Source organism: Drosophila kikkawai, chromosome 3L, assembly GCF_030179895.1.
Source record: "Drosophila kikkawai strain 14028-0561.14 chromosome 3L, DkikHiC1v2, whole genome shotgun sequence".
NCBI classification, from domain to species: Eukaryota; Metazoa; Arthropoda; class Insecta; order Diptera; family Drosophilidae; genus Drosophila; species Drosophila kikkawai.
The window spans coordinates 2,594,053-2,609,396 of record NC_091730.1 but is presented as its reverse complement, the minus strand read 5'-3'; the positions used below and the strand labels follow the sequence as shown (position 1 = coordinate 2,609,396).

The following is a 15,344-nucleotide window of genomic DNA, read 5'->3' as shown; positions in this document are numbered from 1 at the left end:
CTTCAAGAGCCTCGGCAGCCGCAGATACAATATTTGGTTTATTTCGCTGGTGCTGTCTCTCATTTTTTTCCAATTTTATATTTCTTTTTTTTTTGCACATGCCAATATGGAAACACGAGGCACTGAACCAACCCCCTGGAAAAGTCACCCACCCTCGCCTTTCATGTGTGGGTCTTTTTTTCAATTTTCCTTTCTTTTTTTTCGTGGCTGCTGTCGTCTTTACCCTCACAACTTTCGTGTGTCTGTGGCTGTTGTTTGTATTTGTATTTGTATTGGTACAGCAACCATCAAACATTTGCTCCAAAATTTCCGAGCATGTGTGTGCGAAATGCCAAAAGAAAATGGCAGTTTTCCATGAGTACATTTGTGTGCGTGTGTGTATTTGGTGGGCGGCTATTTTCCCTTTTTCCCATTTAGTTTCTTTTGGCGGGTGGAAAAACGCTTTTGGATTTGAACTATGGATGCGTTGTCATAAATGGCCAACGATGGGATGGGAGGGGAGCCTTATCTAAAACGATTTCGCATCGCGATTGATGGCGAAACGAAATCGGGAAACGCATCTGACAAAGCTGGGTGTTAAGATATCGATTTGAAGGGTGGGGTCCTGGGGTTATTTTCTTCTATTTTTTGGGAGCGGTTAGATATGGGTTTTTGTGGTAGAAGAGGGGGATATAATGTAAAATGTGGCTGTAAATATCATTTGTTTAAATTATTAATAGGTTGGTGAATATTTTTTGAAAGAAGAAATTTATTATTTAATTTTTTTTGGGTAGCCTAATAGTTTTGAAATATTTATAATGTTGATTAAGAAGAAATATAAATATTTTAAGACTTTATACAATAAGAAATCATTAAATAATATTATGTATAAATTAAAATTAATAGATTTTTTAAGTAATTTATTTATGGGTTTTAATCAAATTGGTAAATTTCAATAATGCTCTAAATTTTTTAGAGTCGTTTTTATATATATTATTTCTTTTTCAAGTCTTTTCTCATTTTTCCTAAGAACCAAATATGTGTTTTATAATGATAAATATTTATTTAATATTATTTGCTAAAATAAAACAATATTATTAATTTTTTAAAGCACCAAATAATGATAAATATTTATAAAATATTATTTTAATAATTAAACAAATATTTTTCAATATTTTAACTCAACCTGAAGCTGTATAAAATATATATTTACCAGCTATGCCAAACTTTTTACCCCTCATTTACTTCTATATTTGAAAAAATCTAGTTCTAAGCCTTGATTGACATTTTACAACCTCTTCTTCGTCTAAATTTTAACCCCTCTACCTCTATACTCGTTACTAAATAGGTTTTAAGCTCATAATTGGCAGAGTAGGCAACCCTAAGGCAGCATAGCTCCCCCCTAAAAGTGAGCTGGCAATCCCAATTCGCGAATTTTACTCACAGAACTGACACTCAAGCCATCCCACATCAGTCTGAAAATCCGAAATCAATTCGGTAATTGACAGCGACGACAACGGAGAGTTGCCCGCGGAACATGATTTGCAAATAATGCACTTGAATTTGCATAAAGAATTTCAAGGGAAATTGCAAAAAATTTATGCAAATTAGCTGGCTGAAAAGGATGTGTGTGTGTGTGTGTGTGAGTTGCAATTAAATCCCAGCCAGCTGCAGCAGCCCCTAAAAAATGAGCCTCAGGTAAAGGACCCCTAAACAACACACGAAAAAAAGCTCATTTGCATAAAAAAAGAGTCAGAAAAAAAACTAGAAACTAGAAAGCGAAAGGGTGTAAGGCTATGGGGTTGCGAGACTCATTAACATATTCCAAAATAAAATCAAGCAGCAAATTCTGATGCTGTGTCCAACAGCTGCTCTCGCTCGTCCTTGTATACTGTGTATCCTGTATATCCTGCTTTTCCCAGCCAAGTTCAACGCCCGTTTGTCTCACTAACCCAAATTAAAATTATGTTAATGAACGGCGGCGGGGCAGGGGGGTTGGCTGCCTCACGAACATGAGACCAAAATCACGGCCAAGGACAACGAGTCCTGCGCTTCTCATTTGAGTAATGAGCAGAGCCCCGCGGCAGAGAAGCCAACGCAGGCAGAGAGCCAGCAGCAGCGACTGAGGCAGAATTGCTCCTGTTACTCATTAATTTTGCCGTCGCATTTTTGCATATTTTCCGCAGCGAGCCCTCATTTCCGCCAAGCAAATTTCTCCTCTTGTTTAATTTTCTCTCTCTCTTGCTCTCTGTTTCATTTTTCATTTTGTACCGCGCTCATTTGGTGACGTCACAGCGGAAAAGGAGAGCAGCAGCAGAGCCCGAGAGCAAAAGCAACTCGGGCAGCCGCTCTCTGTTGTGTATGGCCCGGCATAATTAAGATTTTAATTTATGCAATTATTTTGCCGGCTGCCAGGGAGTCCTTGTTTTCGTTTTCTGCCTCTGATTTTGCAGGATGTGATGTTATTTTGGCGCGTTGCCTCGTTCGGTGCGGTTGTGTTTTGCTTTCGTTAAATGATCATGAAAATATGATCGGTGGAAATCGGTTTTTGAAGGTGATAATAACCATGGAAGTTACTTGAACTTGCTATTAAATGTCTCGAAAAAAAATACAAGGCTGTGAACTAAAAATATATTTTCCCCAAAAAAACAAGTGTCAATAAATTCATGGGGTTTAATACAAAATTAAATTTTATAAATTTTGTTATCATAAAAATTACTGAAATTCAATAGAGTACAAGGTTTATTATAAACATTTTGTAATTTTTAAAGCAGTTTTAAATATCTTTGCTTGCAAAAAAAAAGCCTAAATGAAGTCCCAATTTAAAAATATAAAATTTATCGTAAAACCTAATAAAAAATATAATGCTAGTGATTTTTTTTTTTCAAATATTATAAATCGTGCCTGAATAAGGAATATATTCATTCTTCAGTTTTAAAATTTCTTTGCCTTGCCAATAATTGGTATATTCATTTCATAACATAAAAATAGCATTTGGAAAAATTATTTTAATGAAATCATATAGTTTATAACTTTTCTTTTAGAACATCTCGATTTTACCGACTAAAATCTTTTAGTTTCAAAATTAAACTATGGGTAGAAGGAAGTCAAACAGGAAACCACCGCCAAAACGCAAAAATATTCAACCACTTGACCAACAATTTAATTGTCCTTTCTGCAATCATGAAAAATCCTGTGAAGTGAAAATGGATAAGGACAGAAATATCGCTAAAATAACATGTCGAGTGTGTTTAGAAGATTACCAAAATGGCATTAACTTTCTGTCAGAGCCCATTGATGTTTATAATGACTGGGTGGATGCTTGTGAAAGTGCCAATTAAATATAAAAGCTTTTGAAATAATATCTATATAATGATAATTATTATTTTAAAGTCATTATAAAGCTTTTAAATAATAATTTTCATAATATATAAATTATTTCAGAAACCCTAAAAAACACATACCTCGGAAATACAAAAATATATCTCATCGAAGCAGAAATATAAATGTAAAAAATTCCTAAAAGTATTAAAATAAATTCGAAAGTCTTATTTTACTTTAAAAAAATGTGTATTTTATGTAAAGCCCGGCATTTAAAACTAAAATACTCATATTATTGTACATTTTATTTCACTGGAACTCAAGCAGGAATTTTATGACACTTTTGGGAATTCGATTTTAAATGTTTAAATATTATTTTTCAATGACAAACAAATTTAAAAACCTGGTAAATTTATTTTATTAATTCCAAGTGTATTTAGAAATATATTTTATATATTTTTTTATTTAAAAATATATTTTAAATATTTTTTATGCGGCTGTCCCAGCAGTCTTAATATTTTCAGACGTCACAAAATTTAAATTAAAATCACTGACACTGCCTAATAATTTAAAATAATAATAATTTAAAAATATTTTATAAAATACAATTAAATCAAAATAAATGCAACAATTAAAATTCATAAAACCGTTTTTTTTATTTAAAATTCACTTTTCATAAATCACTTTTGGTCACCACTTCAACTTACCCAAGTAACTTTGGATTGTTTTCAAGATGCAGCTTCCATCTTTAGAAATTTTGTAATTATTTTTGATGTTCCCATTGATTTTATTTTTATTATCATGTCCAAGTAAACAATGTAAAGTTGTCACAATATTAATCCACGGCAAGTCTATGATTTATTTTTGTATTATTTTTTATTGCGGGATAAACCTGTAAGCACAACCGCACCGAGACGCGTCGCGTTAAGGAATGAATCCGCCAGCGACTCCAATAAGATACTTTTGGTCCTCGACTTGGCATTTCTTATCGCACACGGACAGGCAGACACGAATTGGAGTAATCGCGAGGCGTCGGCGTCGACAGGATTTCGAGAGGAGAGGTTGGGACACATTGGCGGGGGAGTTTTCCCGGAGAGACCGAAGACCGAAGAACGAAGACTTGCCGGGCGCAAGGCCCAGAAGCTACTGCCCACAGAACTTACTTCTCGGCGGCATTTGTTTTTGTGGTTCACACACACACACACACCCTCAACATGGGACTGGAAGACCAAAAGCAATGCCACCCCCAAAAAAATACAAAAAAAAAAATACAGGCGAGGGAGAAACATCAAGTGCGACGTTGGCAGCGCTGCTCATAAAGTTGAATTTAAAGCGCCGGCGCACTTGCCACACGCTCTCTTTCTCTCTGCCATATACCCCTCTTTATCACTCGGCGAGACCACCTCTCTTTCTACCCTCAGGTGTTGGGCCTTTCTCCTTTGCAAAAAGCAAAAAAAAAAGAGGAAAATAAAATGGAAAGAAAAAAACTCTGAGGGGTAAAAAGTTCTCTGGCAAAAAAAGTGCGTGAGCTATGAGTATCTTTGCCCCTCTCGGAGCAAGGGATCCGTGAGATACTTGCAGTTCGGATACTCACCACGGTTTCGAAACGTTTTCTGGCCATTTGTTGAGCGGGCCTTAAAGCAAGTAGAAGCCACGTTATCTGGCAAATGCCAGCCACGCATTTTGTCAAATTCAAAGACAAACAGGGGAAAAGAGAAAGGGAAGAGTTGGTTGAAGGGGGGGGGGGGGGGGGGGGGGGGGGGGAAAGGAGGTAGTACTAGAGGTGCACAGAGAAAAATATATGTGAGAGTATGAAAAGGAAATTATAATTTGAAAAAGGAAGTAAAACAGGAATTTCTAGGGGATTTTAAAAAGGTGAAAACGTTCTAAGAAATATGGAAGAAAATATTTTAAATTTCAATTAGACAAACAATTATTATTATTATTATTATCAAAAGCATACTTTCAGATACCTTTTGAAGCGGTTTTTAATTTCACAGTGTTTTCTATTCTCTAAATGTTCCTTAAAAAATAACATTTTAAATAAAAAACTATTGAAAATGCAAATAAAGTATTTATTTAAAATTGGATACTAAAGATATCAAGCTTTTCACAAGGTAGTCTTAATTTCGAGATTAAATAATTTTTAAATAATTATTTTCTTAAGTATCTTTCAAGTTCTTAATTTCTTGTAAGCCCCCATATTTTCCCCCAGTGTAGTAAGAGGTTGTGAAAATAAAAAGCGGAGCTGGGGAGCCTGCTAAACTGAGCAGCGACTGAAGTAGAAATGCTTATACGTTGGGGATTTGAGCTTTACAAGCGTAACAAAATATGTAAAAAGAAATAAAGAAAAGCCCCGGCATGAGAGGTCCGCCCCCCCTCAGGAAAATCCATCCTCCATCCTGCCGAGTTCCACCCACACCCCCTGCCCTTATCCATTTCCTTTTGCCATCCTAATATGCGTTGTATCTGTATCTGGGCCGCCTGCAGGTTGGCGTATCTATGAAGTTCCTTCCGCTGGCGGCAAGTGTTCGCCGCCGCCTGATGAATGATAGATGGATTATGATTTTGTTTGGCGTAAATTGAATTTCGCATATTCCCCGTAAATTCCCCAGCCTGCACGGGTAACCAAATATTTAAACTTTAAGCGTCGAAGCTTCGATCGCTTCAAGCTGTCAACTTTTGCCAGGCTGCATTCATTTGGCAGCGGAAATCAAGTTAACGAAGTAAAAATGTAAAATGCAGCAGCAGCAGCAGCAGCTACATGCCAACAGCATTCGCCAAACAAGGAAATGTCCTCGGGTAAATGGGTGGCGATTCCGGGTTTGGAAAAAAAGGATAAGGGAACGAAAGCCAGAATCGATAATGGAGGCAGGACCAATAACAAACAAACCAATCGAATGGGGCAGCCAAAGAGTTGAGGGATTTAAACGGGGATTGGCACACGTCAAAATTAAGGGTGAGAAATGGGGTTAATCGGGGAACTAAAGGATAACTCTAAGTTTGTAGAAGGTTTATAGATGTTGATGGTAATTATAGGTCAAAGTTTAAAAGAATTTTAGCGCAGAAACTGGGAACAATTTTAAATGAACCCTTTCAAAAAAGAAAGAATTCTAAAACTTGAGCTATTATTATATAAAATTTATCTTTCATTTAGAATTTATATTTATATTTTATTATTGATATATTTTATATAATATTTTCCCATAAATTCCCTTACCTTTCTTTTCAAATAACTCAATTAGAAGAAGAACTCTCCCAAATCTTAATCCCTTACTTCACACATTTATATTTCCGTCGTTTTCTTACGAAATGTTTTCACTTTAAACTAATCTAAATTGCATTCTTACGCAAATATTTGCCTAAGCTCTTCAGGCAGCTTCTCAATTTTCTGTACATTTTTATAGATTTTGTGTTAGTTGTATTTTTACTTGGTCTTTTTTATGAGCCACAAGCTGTAAGTAGCAGTACTCGAGATTTTGTTGTTGCTGCTGGCTGCTGCTGCTGCTGGTGGGGCTGCATGCAACATATTTTCATGGATCAGCTGCAACTTCAATTCAAAGGGATGCCAGCATTTGGGGGTGAGGTGGATGGTGGCAGGGTTGGTTGGGGGGGTCTGGCTGCTGTGATTTTCTCGAGCCATGTCTCTCAGCCTTGGCTGCCATGCTTATTGCCATAGCTTTTGTTATGCCATCTCGCACACACTTGCACAAACTCACATACAACTATGCACTGGGAATAATATATTATAATAAATTCATATTATAATAAAAAATCGAATATATATTTTTAATATTTTATTTACAATTAATTATGCCAAACATTTAAATTTTAAAGGTGATATTCCTTGAGTTACAACTTTTCTAAAGTCTACCCTATAAAATCTGTAATTTATTTAATTATTTAATTTTTTTAAAACGATTTTGATTTAGTAAACAAAATTGGAATTAGCTTTTCTCCTTAAATATTTTTTAAATACACAAATTTTCATTCATTCTCATCTATTTTCATAGCCCATTTTCCCCAGTTCATCCTTCTATTGCCACATAAAAGTTGAAATCAGCTCGGATATGTTTTTTGTGCTTGGGTATAGTTACCGACTTTTATAAGCAGCAAATTTTTATTTTCTCCCCCATACTTTTGCTTACCATTCGCATGCGTCATAACTCAATAACCAGCTCGCAAAAAGGACGAAGGGGGGTGGAGAAGTGGGTAAAAGGGGGCGTTGGCAAAACTGTAAGCTAACTGTAATCCTAATGAAACTACAACACACACTCAATCGCATTTGCATGCAACAATTTGGCCAAAAAAATAAAAGGAAGAAGGATAAGGAGGTGGAGGGAAAAGTTTCCTTCTTGCCATTGAGGCAATCCTTGTCGTTCGTCCTTTTTCCCATCATCCTCAACTCGTCTGCCCGTACTGGAATTTATTATAAGATCCCTTTCTTCATATATGAATGCGAGAAACTTGTAGTTGCTGCCAGTCAGCAGCATGAATATTTCTACAACATCAAAAAGGCATTTCAAGTTATTTGGTTTGAGCAAAAAAGAAATATTATATATAAATATAAATATTTTTTATTATTATTTTCCTAGTTAGCTGCCGCATATGAGTATTTGGAACAGCAGAGGTTAAGGGAGGAGGTAGTGGTAATATAATTTAAATTAATTAAAGGTTGAATATTTTTTAAGCTAGGAAATACGTAATATATATATTTTGATATTGATTTTTCTTTAATTTTTAACTTGGAATTTACTAGAAAATTATTTGAAAATTTATTTACTACAAAAAGTAAGTTTAGGGTAATCTTAGAATTTTTTTTTTGTATGAAAATAGTAAATCCTTGTTCTGCTTTTATTTTGAAATTTGTCAGAAAATTAAAAAAAAAATTGGTTTACCAAAAGATTGTTTAATCTGAGTTTTAAAATTCCTAAAAATCAAAAATGGCACTTCCCTAAGTAAAATAATTATATTTTTCATAAAAAATTATTTTTTAATTATACTTACATTTTTAAAGAAAACGAAGATAAGTTTTAAAAAGATTTATGGGGCTCTTAAATATATTATTTCCTATAAAATTCAAACTTTTTCTCTTAATTATTAATTAAACTTTACTTTCTTAATCAAACTATACCTATTATCCTACCCTCCACTGTCTTCTTTCAAGTTTGCATATGTTGGCAACTCTTGGAATTTCATAAAGCCAAATTCCTACTGAGCAGCGACTAATGACCATCGCAAAAAGCTAATCAGGCTGGCATGAGGTCGGTTTTGGTTTTGGTATTTTTGGGCTTCCAAAGGGGGCGGGGGCTGGCTTCCTTCTTGTATCATTAATCTGCCACACTCGCTCAGACATCAGACGTCAGTTTCAGGCATCTTTCCCGTTGGGTTTTGCCTTCCCCGCCTAAAAAAGGAACATTAATTTCCTCCGCTGCGCTGCTTTGGAGACATTATACATTATTTGTAGTACCTAGGCGATCGAATTTGGCGATAGCTTTGCCTGATTTGCCTAGCTGCACATCATGAGAAACCGCGCCCAAAAAAAAAATAATGCGGTTAATAATAAAACTCGACGAATCTTACGATTCCTTTGAGGCTTTCAGCCAAAGCTGTCTGCATTACGTATACGCCGCGTGTGCCGAGAGAAGTTGATGCCCGTTTGATGTTTCCAACTCAGCTGTCAGCCATGCGTGTGGGTGTGTCTGTACGGGGCTTAATGTGTGTGTTAAGTGTGTGCGAGTGTGCGTGCCTGTGTTGCTTTATGATGACATGCCAAACATTTATGCAAAATGCTAATTTAAATCCAAGCTCAGAGCCGCGGAAGTTGTGCCGAGTTGCATGAACAGTGGCGAAAAAGGGGAGTTTTAATTTTAATTAAATAATTTAATTAAATGGAAAATTAAATGAAAGAGTGGAAATATTTTTAGAGAAAATATATTAAATATCCCTTTTTATAGTTTTCTGTTGTTTAGGTTTCAATTACAGGCAAATATAGTATTTATAAGCTTAAATATAAGATATTCTCTTAACCCCTTAAACCAAGGCTCTTCTGCTTAATATTTCCCACCTTTAGTACCCACCTAACTCTGTCTTTAACCCACTGTGCCGCTGTCTTAAGCGTAAACGCCTCTTCATCAGCATAACTCGTCAGGCATGACATTCCAGCAGCCCCTGTAGACTTTTGGCTCTCTAAGTCGTGAGTTCTGGTTATGCTTTTGGATGTGCTAATGTTCTGTTCATGAATGTCTGTCTGAGTGAGTGACTGAATGACTGACTGACTGGGTGAAGTGACCGATGGAATGATGAACCATAGCTTGGCCACACCTTCAATGCATTTTGGCCATCTTCGTTCCAGTTCGCCTCCTCACACCTTCACGAAAATGGCTGCTACAGGAAATTACAGGAGATTCCGAATCCGATATAAGTTGAGTGTGGGTATATCTCGGAATGGGCTTATCTAACTAAGGCAAATCTTGAGGGGAAATTAGCTGCGAAAATGCTTAAAATTGGAAATTGAAATGTGAGTTGGTTGTAGTTGTTGTTGCTATTGCTTATTGTAATTTGCTAAAGTATTTGTGGAATATGAATTGCGAGCATTTGCATAAATGAAATGTGTATGTAAATGTCGAGCTCGTAATGCCAATCAATCACCCCAAAAAAAAGGAACTCTCACATACACATATGCAGGACAGCTCCTCCCACACACACACACACACAAAACCAATAAACTAAATTCGCAAGAAGCGAAAAAAAAAGGAGAAAAAAAAACTCCAAGCAGAAATCGTCAACAACATACATGATGTAGAGCGTGGCAGGGGAGGGTCCTTTTTGTGCCCCAGTGTGTGCGAGTGTGCGAGTGTGTGTATGTGTGTATTCCAACCCTTATCCTTGGCAGGATATTACATGCTTCAACAATGTTGTAGCATTCCCAATAACAACAACTCCTCCGCTCAGAGCATTCCTGCCGAAAATGAAATTCTGTTTTGCATTTTATGTCGACATCTCCTGAACCCAAAATGTATAAAAAACACACACTCGCACACATACAAAACGAAGCGAAAAAAAATATAGCCAGAAGAAGCAGTCAAGGAATAAAGAGAAAGGACCAGGAGCAGGAGCAACAAGGACACACAGCGAACAACGAACAACGGGAAAAAAATGAAATCTAAACAAAATGCGTTCGAGCGTGTGTGTTCAATTACAATGTGTGTGATTGCTTGGCTTGCTAGGAGGGGGTTTGGCCTTAAACGGGGGGGTTGAGGGGGTCAGGACCTCACCCCTCCCCCCCCCCACACACACACACACACACAGCATAAAAATTTACAATGCGAAATAAGCAAGCGAAACGAACGAACACAAAACGCTTTTTATTTTGTATATATATATATTTTTTTTTTTTGTTGTTGCTGCTTCCAGGACCTCCGCAGGACCTTTAGGACCATGAGCCCGGCATCCTTATGCAAATAACATCAGCCCAGCGTCCTCGACACTGCCACATAAAAATAAAATAATAACAATACAATATTTTTTGATGACAGCCGAGGACGCAGCGGCCCCAGAAAAAGAAAAAAAAAACGAAATGAGGGTAAATCCCCCGCATCTATATCCTGTATATATCCTCCACAATTTGAGGACCGATTTCGTTTCAAGGTTTGCCCATCAAAGAAAGGTTTAATCGATAGCTCATCTCGCGAAATTTTCCCATCCTCCTTATTTTTCTGTTTGCCGCCTTTTTTTAGTGTACATTTTCGGAGATTTCATGGGGAACCATTTTGGGAGTGTCATCAATTTTTACTTTATTTTTATAGATGATATAGACTTATGGACTCAAATTATGTAATGGTAAAAGGAAACATAAGGAGATAGAAGAGAAAATATATAAGTAAATTATATTTTATAAATTTTATTAATTATAAAACGTTTTCTAACAATTTTCAAGTAATAAAATAATGCAATTCATGTTATATATTATTAAAATATTATTTTAAAATATATTTAAATATTCTCAATATTAAAATTTTATTTTAAAATTTATTGGAAAATATTAAATATTATTAAAATATTTTTTTAAGGTCCAAAACTTTTAAGGGTCTTAAAATAAAACAATCTACTTTAGCTTAAGATATATATACATTTATCTTATTGCTTCTTACTTAAAATACTCCCTAAAAATTTATAAATATCATCTCATTTTCCCAATAAATCCCATTTAATGTCATTAATTTTGCCTTAAAAAAGACTTAAACTTCAAATAAAACAAATAACTCAAAGGAATCATGTCAATTTCAATTTGCAATTTCATCAATCATCATTTCCAGGTATAATTAAAAATTCTAAAAAATTGTCTTAGCATAAATTTTTGCAACCTTTTGCCTCATTCTCTCAGGATGCAACAATATAAATAATTATTTTTGCATACACAATGTAAAGCAAACAACACGATAAACACACGGGCATGGCACATGGCACATGGCGCAAAGGATGCATGGGAATGCGAGGAGAATAAGAAGCGAAATCACATTTGAATAACAATCATCATCATGCGAGTTATTTCAATTGACTGAAGGGGGCTAGGGAAAGGGGCCAGGGACAGGGGCAGGGAACGGGAACCCGGCCTGGGTGAAGATATTGAAAATATGAAAAGACACGAGAGCAGAAAAAACACACGCGAAATCACAAAGAATTCATAATAAGCGTCATTGTCGATGCGAGCGAGCGGGAAATGAATAAAAATCAAAGTACAGTGGCGGAGTCTGCCAGCCTGACAAAGGTGAAAGAAAAGGGGTACGAGTGAGCAGGGGGGATGGTTATAGTGGGAGAGGAGGCAGGATAACTAGGGCCACACGTATAGGAATGTGGAATTGAATGTGTAGCACAGGATGCGTGTTTAATGCACCAAGAAAAATATTAAATAAATTCTTAATAAACTTTTAAAATAAATAAAAAGCTTTAAAAACCTTAAAAACTTTGCTAGACATTTTAAATAAATTATTAAAATTAAATATGAAGGGTTGAACATATTTTTACTTAATTAAAACTAAGCTGGCAGTCTCTTATTAAATTTTAATTATTCTTAACTTTACAAATACTCCAATATCTAGTACTTCTTTCATTTTAAATTAAAAATAAAAACATTTTAAGGACACACACCCTCCTAAACCTTTGTCCAACTTTAATTTCCCCTTGACCCTTAGCCCCCAAAAATAGCTCTCCATAAGTATAAATCACTCCATTATTTTTCCTACTGTTCTTAAGAAATTTTTTCCGTGGGCTGTGAGACCATCTGCATGTGTGAGTCGCAAGTTGAGAGCCTGCCAAAGGATGTTCTGTGTTCCTGGAACCGCCTGCGTGGGCTGCATGAATTTTGAATGACAATTTCCAGGCAGGAGCAGCACCAGCAGCAGCTACCAATCCCCGACTTCAGTCATTGTTCGCTTATTGAAATTTCAGCCAAAGGGAAACGGAACGAGCCACTTGAAGAGCAGGAAGTGAGCGTAAATACAAGGACATAGGGATAGTGCCGCCGCTGTTGTGATGTCCTCGTGACAAATTGTGGCAGCTAGTAAGTGGCATTTCATTTGCCAAAGCCACCAGTTGCTGATAGCCTGCCTGATGATTCCCCTTTTTTTCAATAATTGATGTCATTAAATGGAAGAGAAAGCAACAAGTTTGCTAAGAATATTAAATTCCAGTTAAAAAATATAGTAAACAAATTAAGGGGAAAATTATTAAGAAGAAGAATATGGTTATAGGAAGAAAGGGGATATAAGGATGTGAAAAATAATTAAAAGAAATTTTTATAAAATATTTGCCAAGATTACAAGATTATTTTCACCTTCTCTTGTATTCCTTAATTTTTCTATAAATTTTCTATTTACTTGTAATATTTCCTAGATACTTTCCTTCCCATTTCCCCCTCCACATCACCCAATTTCTTGTCACTAACAAATTGCGGTGTCTAGCAAGTGGCACTTCATTTCCACAGCCACCAGTTGCTGCTTCGTGAACAGCTCTTCATAATTGATTTCATTAAATTGCTGAGAAAGCAACAAGTTGCCAGATAAAAAAACCACCCACAACTCACACCAACCTCTCTCAGAACTGAAAGTAAAAACAAATTAAGCTCTCCGACGACGTCGACGACGACAGCGAAATAATTGGGGGAATTCCCGCAAAACGCCCCAGACAAGTAGCAGCGGGAGGAAAATGAAAATGAAGATGAGGATGGTGGTTGGAGGAGAGAAGGAAAAACTGAGCCAGACACTTTGACATAATTTCCCTGGCAGCAGACGTTGCTGCCACCCGCACAAGGACACGACCATAACCAACCCCAACAAAGTTTTAATTAATTGCGCCCGACTCTCGGTCTCTCTCTCTCTTTCTCTCTGGGTAAAAGCTGGGAAAATGAAAATGAGTCAAACTGGTAAAAGTTGGGCACACACACACACACACACAGACACATATAAACCGAAAATGTTCATTTCCACGTACACGAATTTCTCAGGGGTTTCCCGAGTTTTCCATAAAGACACAGGACCTCTTAGGAGAAGGTTGAGGTGGCGGCAGCACAATGTGGCTTAATTTCATTAAGTGTTGCCAAAGATGTTGCTGCTGCCGGGTTTTATTGTTGTAGCTATATAGTTGTTGTTCTTGTTTTTTCCCGGAAAATTTGTTGCTGTTGCCTGTGGACTTTGTTGCTGATTTTCCTGATGCAACTCGAGATATAGTTGCATGTCCTACGTGTTGCAAATTTGTATTGCTGCTGCAGGTGGCTGCTGTAACAGCTTAAGCAATGTTCTTATTGAATTTGCATTGCCTGAGGAACTTTGGGAATTTATTAAAAATATTTTAAATATTTTAAATTTGCCGAAAATATAGATTCTGAATTTATAATTAATAATTTAGAATTCAAGCCATAATTAGAAAGGTTTAAATCATTGCTGTTCAGATAAATCTTACAGAAATTATTTAAAAAATAGGTTTTCTCATTAATAAGTGTTCTTTCCTAGATTTTCCTTTTTTTTAATATTATTAAACCTTTTAAATTCTTCCCATTCTTATTAACTTTGAATACAAAAACCAAGGTGACTGTCAAGTGCTATGCAAAACTTTTCCCTCTTGGCACTTTCCCTTTTATTTTCTTGAAAAAGTTTTCAGAGCAAAGCTGAACCAAAGCACAGGTTAAAAAAAAAATATATATATATATATAAATATAATATATATACTACATATCCTCTGTCCAACTTCCTGAACCTCGGGTTCAATGAGAAGAAGCTGCGTAAAATTATCGAATGCAAAGCATAAAATCCTCAATCAAATTCATGATGCGTGAAGACAAAAGACAAAAGCGTTTCGAATTTGCTTCAGGTAGCCAAGGAAACCGATGATATTGATATGCGGGCCTAGATTTTGTATGCAGATGAGCACGTTTCGATCTCATCCCACATCAGCAATTTGAGCATGAAATGTGTATTGAAAGTTTGGCATAAAAGTCTAATTAAGTGCAGAGATCCCAGAAACCCAGAACCGCAAACACTCGCCGAACGAGTTGAATGTTTTTTGTGTAAAGTCAGGTATTCCCTTTACTTTTGCTGTTTTATTTTTTACTACCCCTATTGTCAATACATATGGGAACACAAAAAACAGGAGGAGGTATAGGGAAAGGATGCTCTCGAAACCCCTTTTTTTCCGGCTTCGGCTCATTGTCTGCTGTGGCATCCGAAGGCGATTTATTGCCGATTTGCCCCTCCGAACAAGGAAAGTGCTTGGATGTACTGGGAGAAAATATTATATATATTTTTATAGGGGAATTGAAAGGTTATTTGAATACTGGAAATATATATTTCTTGGTTAGCTGATTTTTTTTGCTTCTTTATAAATCTTTTTCTCATTTATATGATTAAAACACAAGAATATTTTAAAAGTTAAATTAAAACATTAAGGCGAAAGAAAATTATCGAAAAATGATTTTATTTTATATTATTTTATTTTATTTTATTTTATTTATTTTTGTTTTAGTATATTTATTTTATATTATATTTATT

At 35.7% G+C, this 15,344-nt stretch overlaps 1 protein-coding gene across 1 annotated transcript; it reads left to right on the top strand.

The window, feature by feature from the left end:
- The first annotated feature begins 3,071 nt into the window (after positions 1–3,071).
- Positions 3,072–3,320, top strand: LOC108071597 (transcription elongation factor 1 homolog). The gene has a single exon (XM_070286106.1). The coding sequence runs from the start codon at positions 3,072–3,074 to the stop codon at positions 3,318–3,320; it is 249 nt and encodes an 82-aa protein (XP_070142207.1).
- Positions 3,321–15,344: the final 12,024 nt, after the last annotated feature.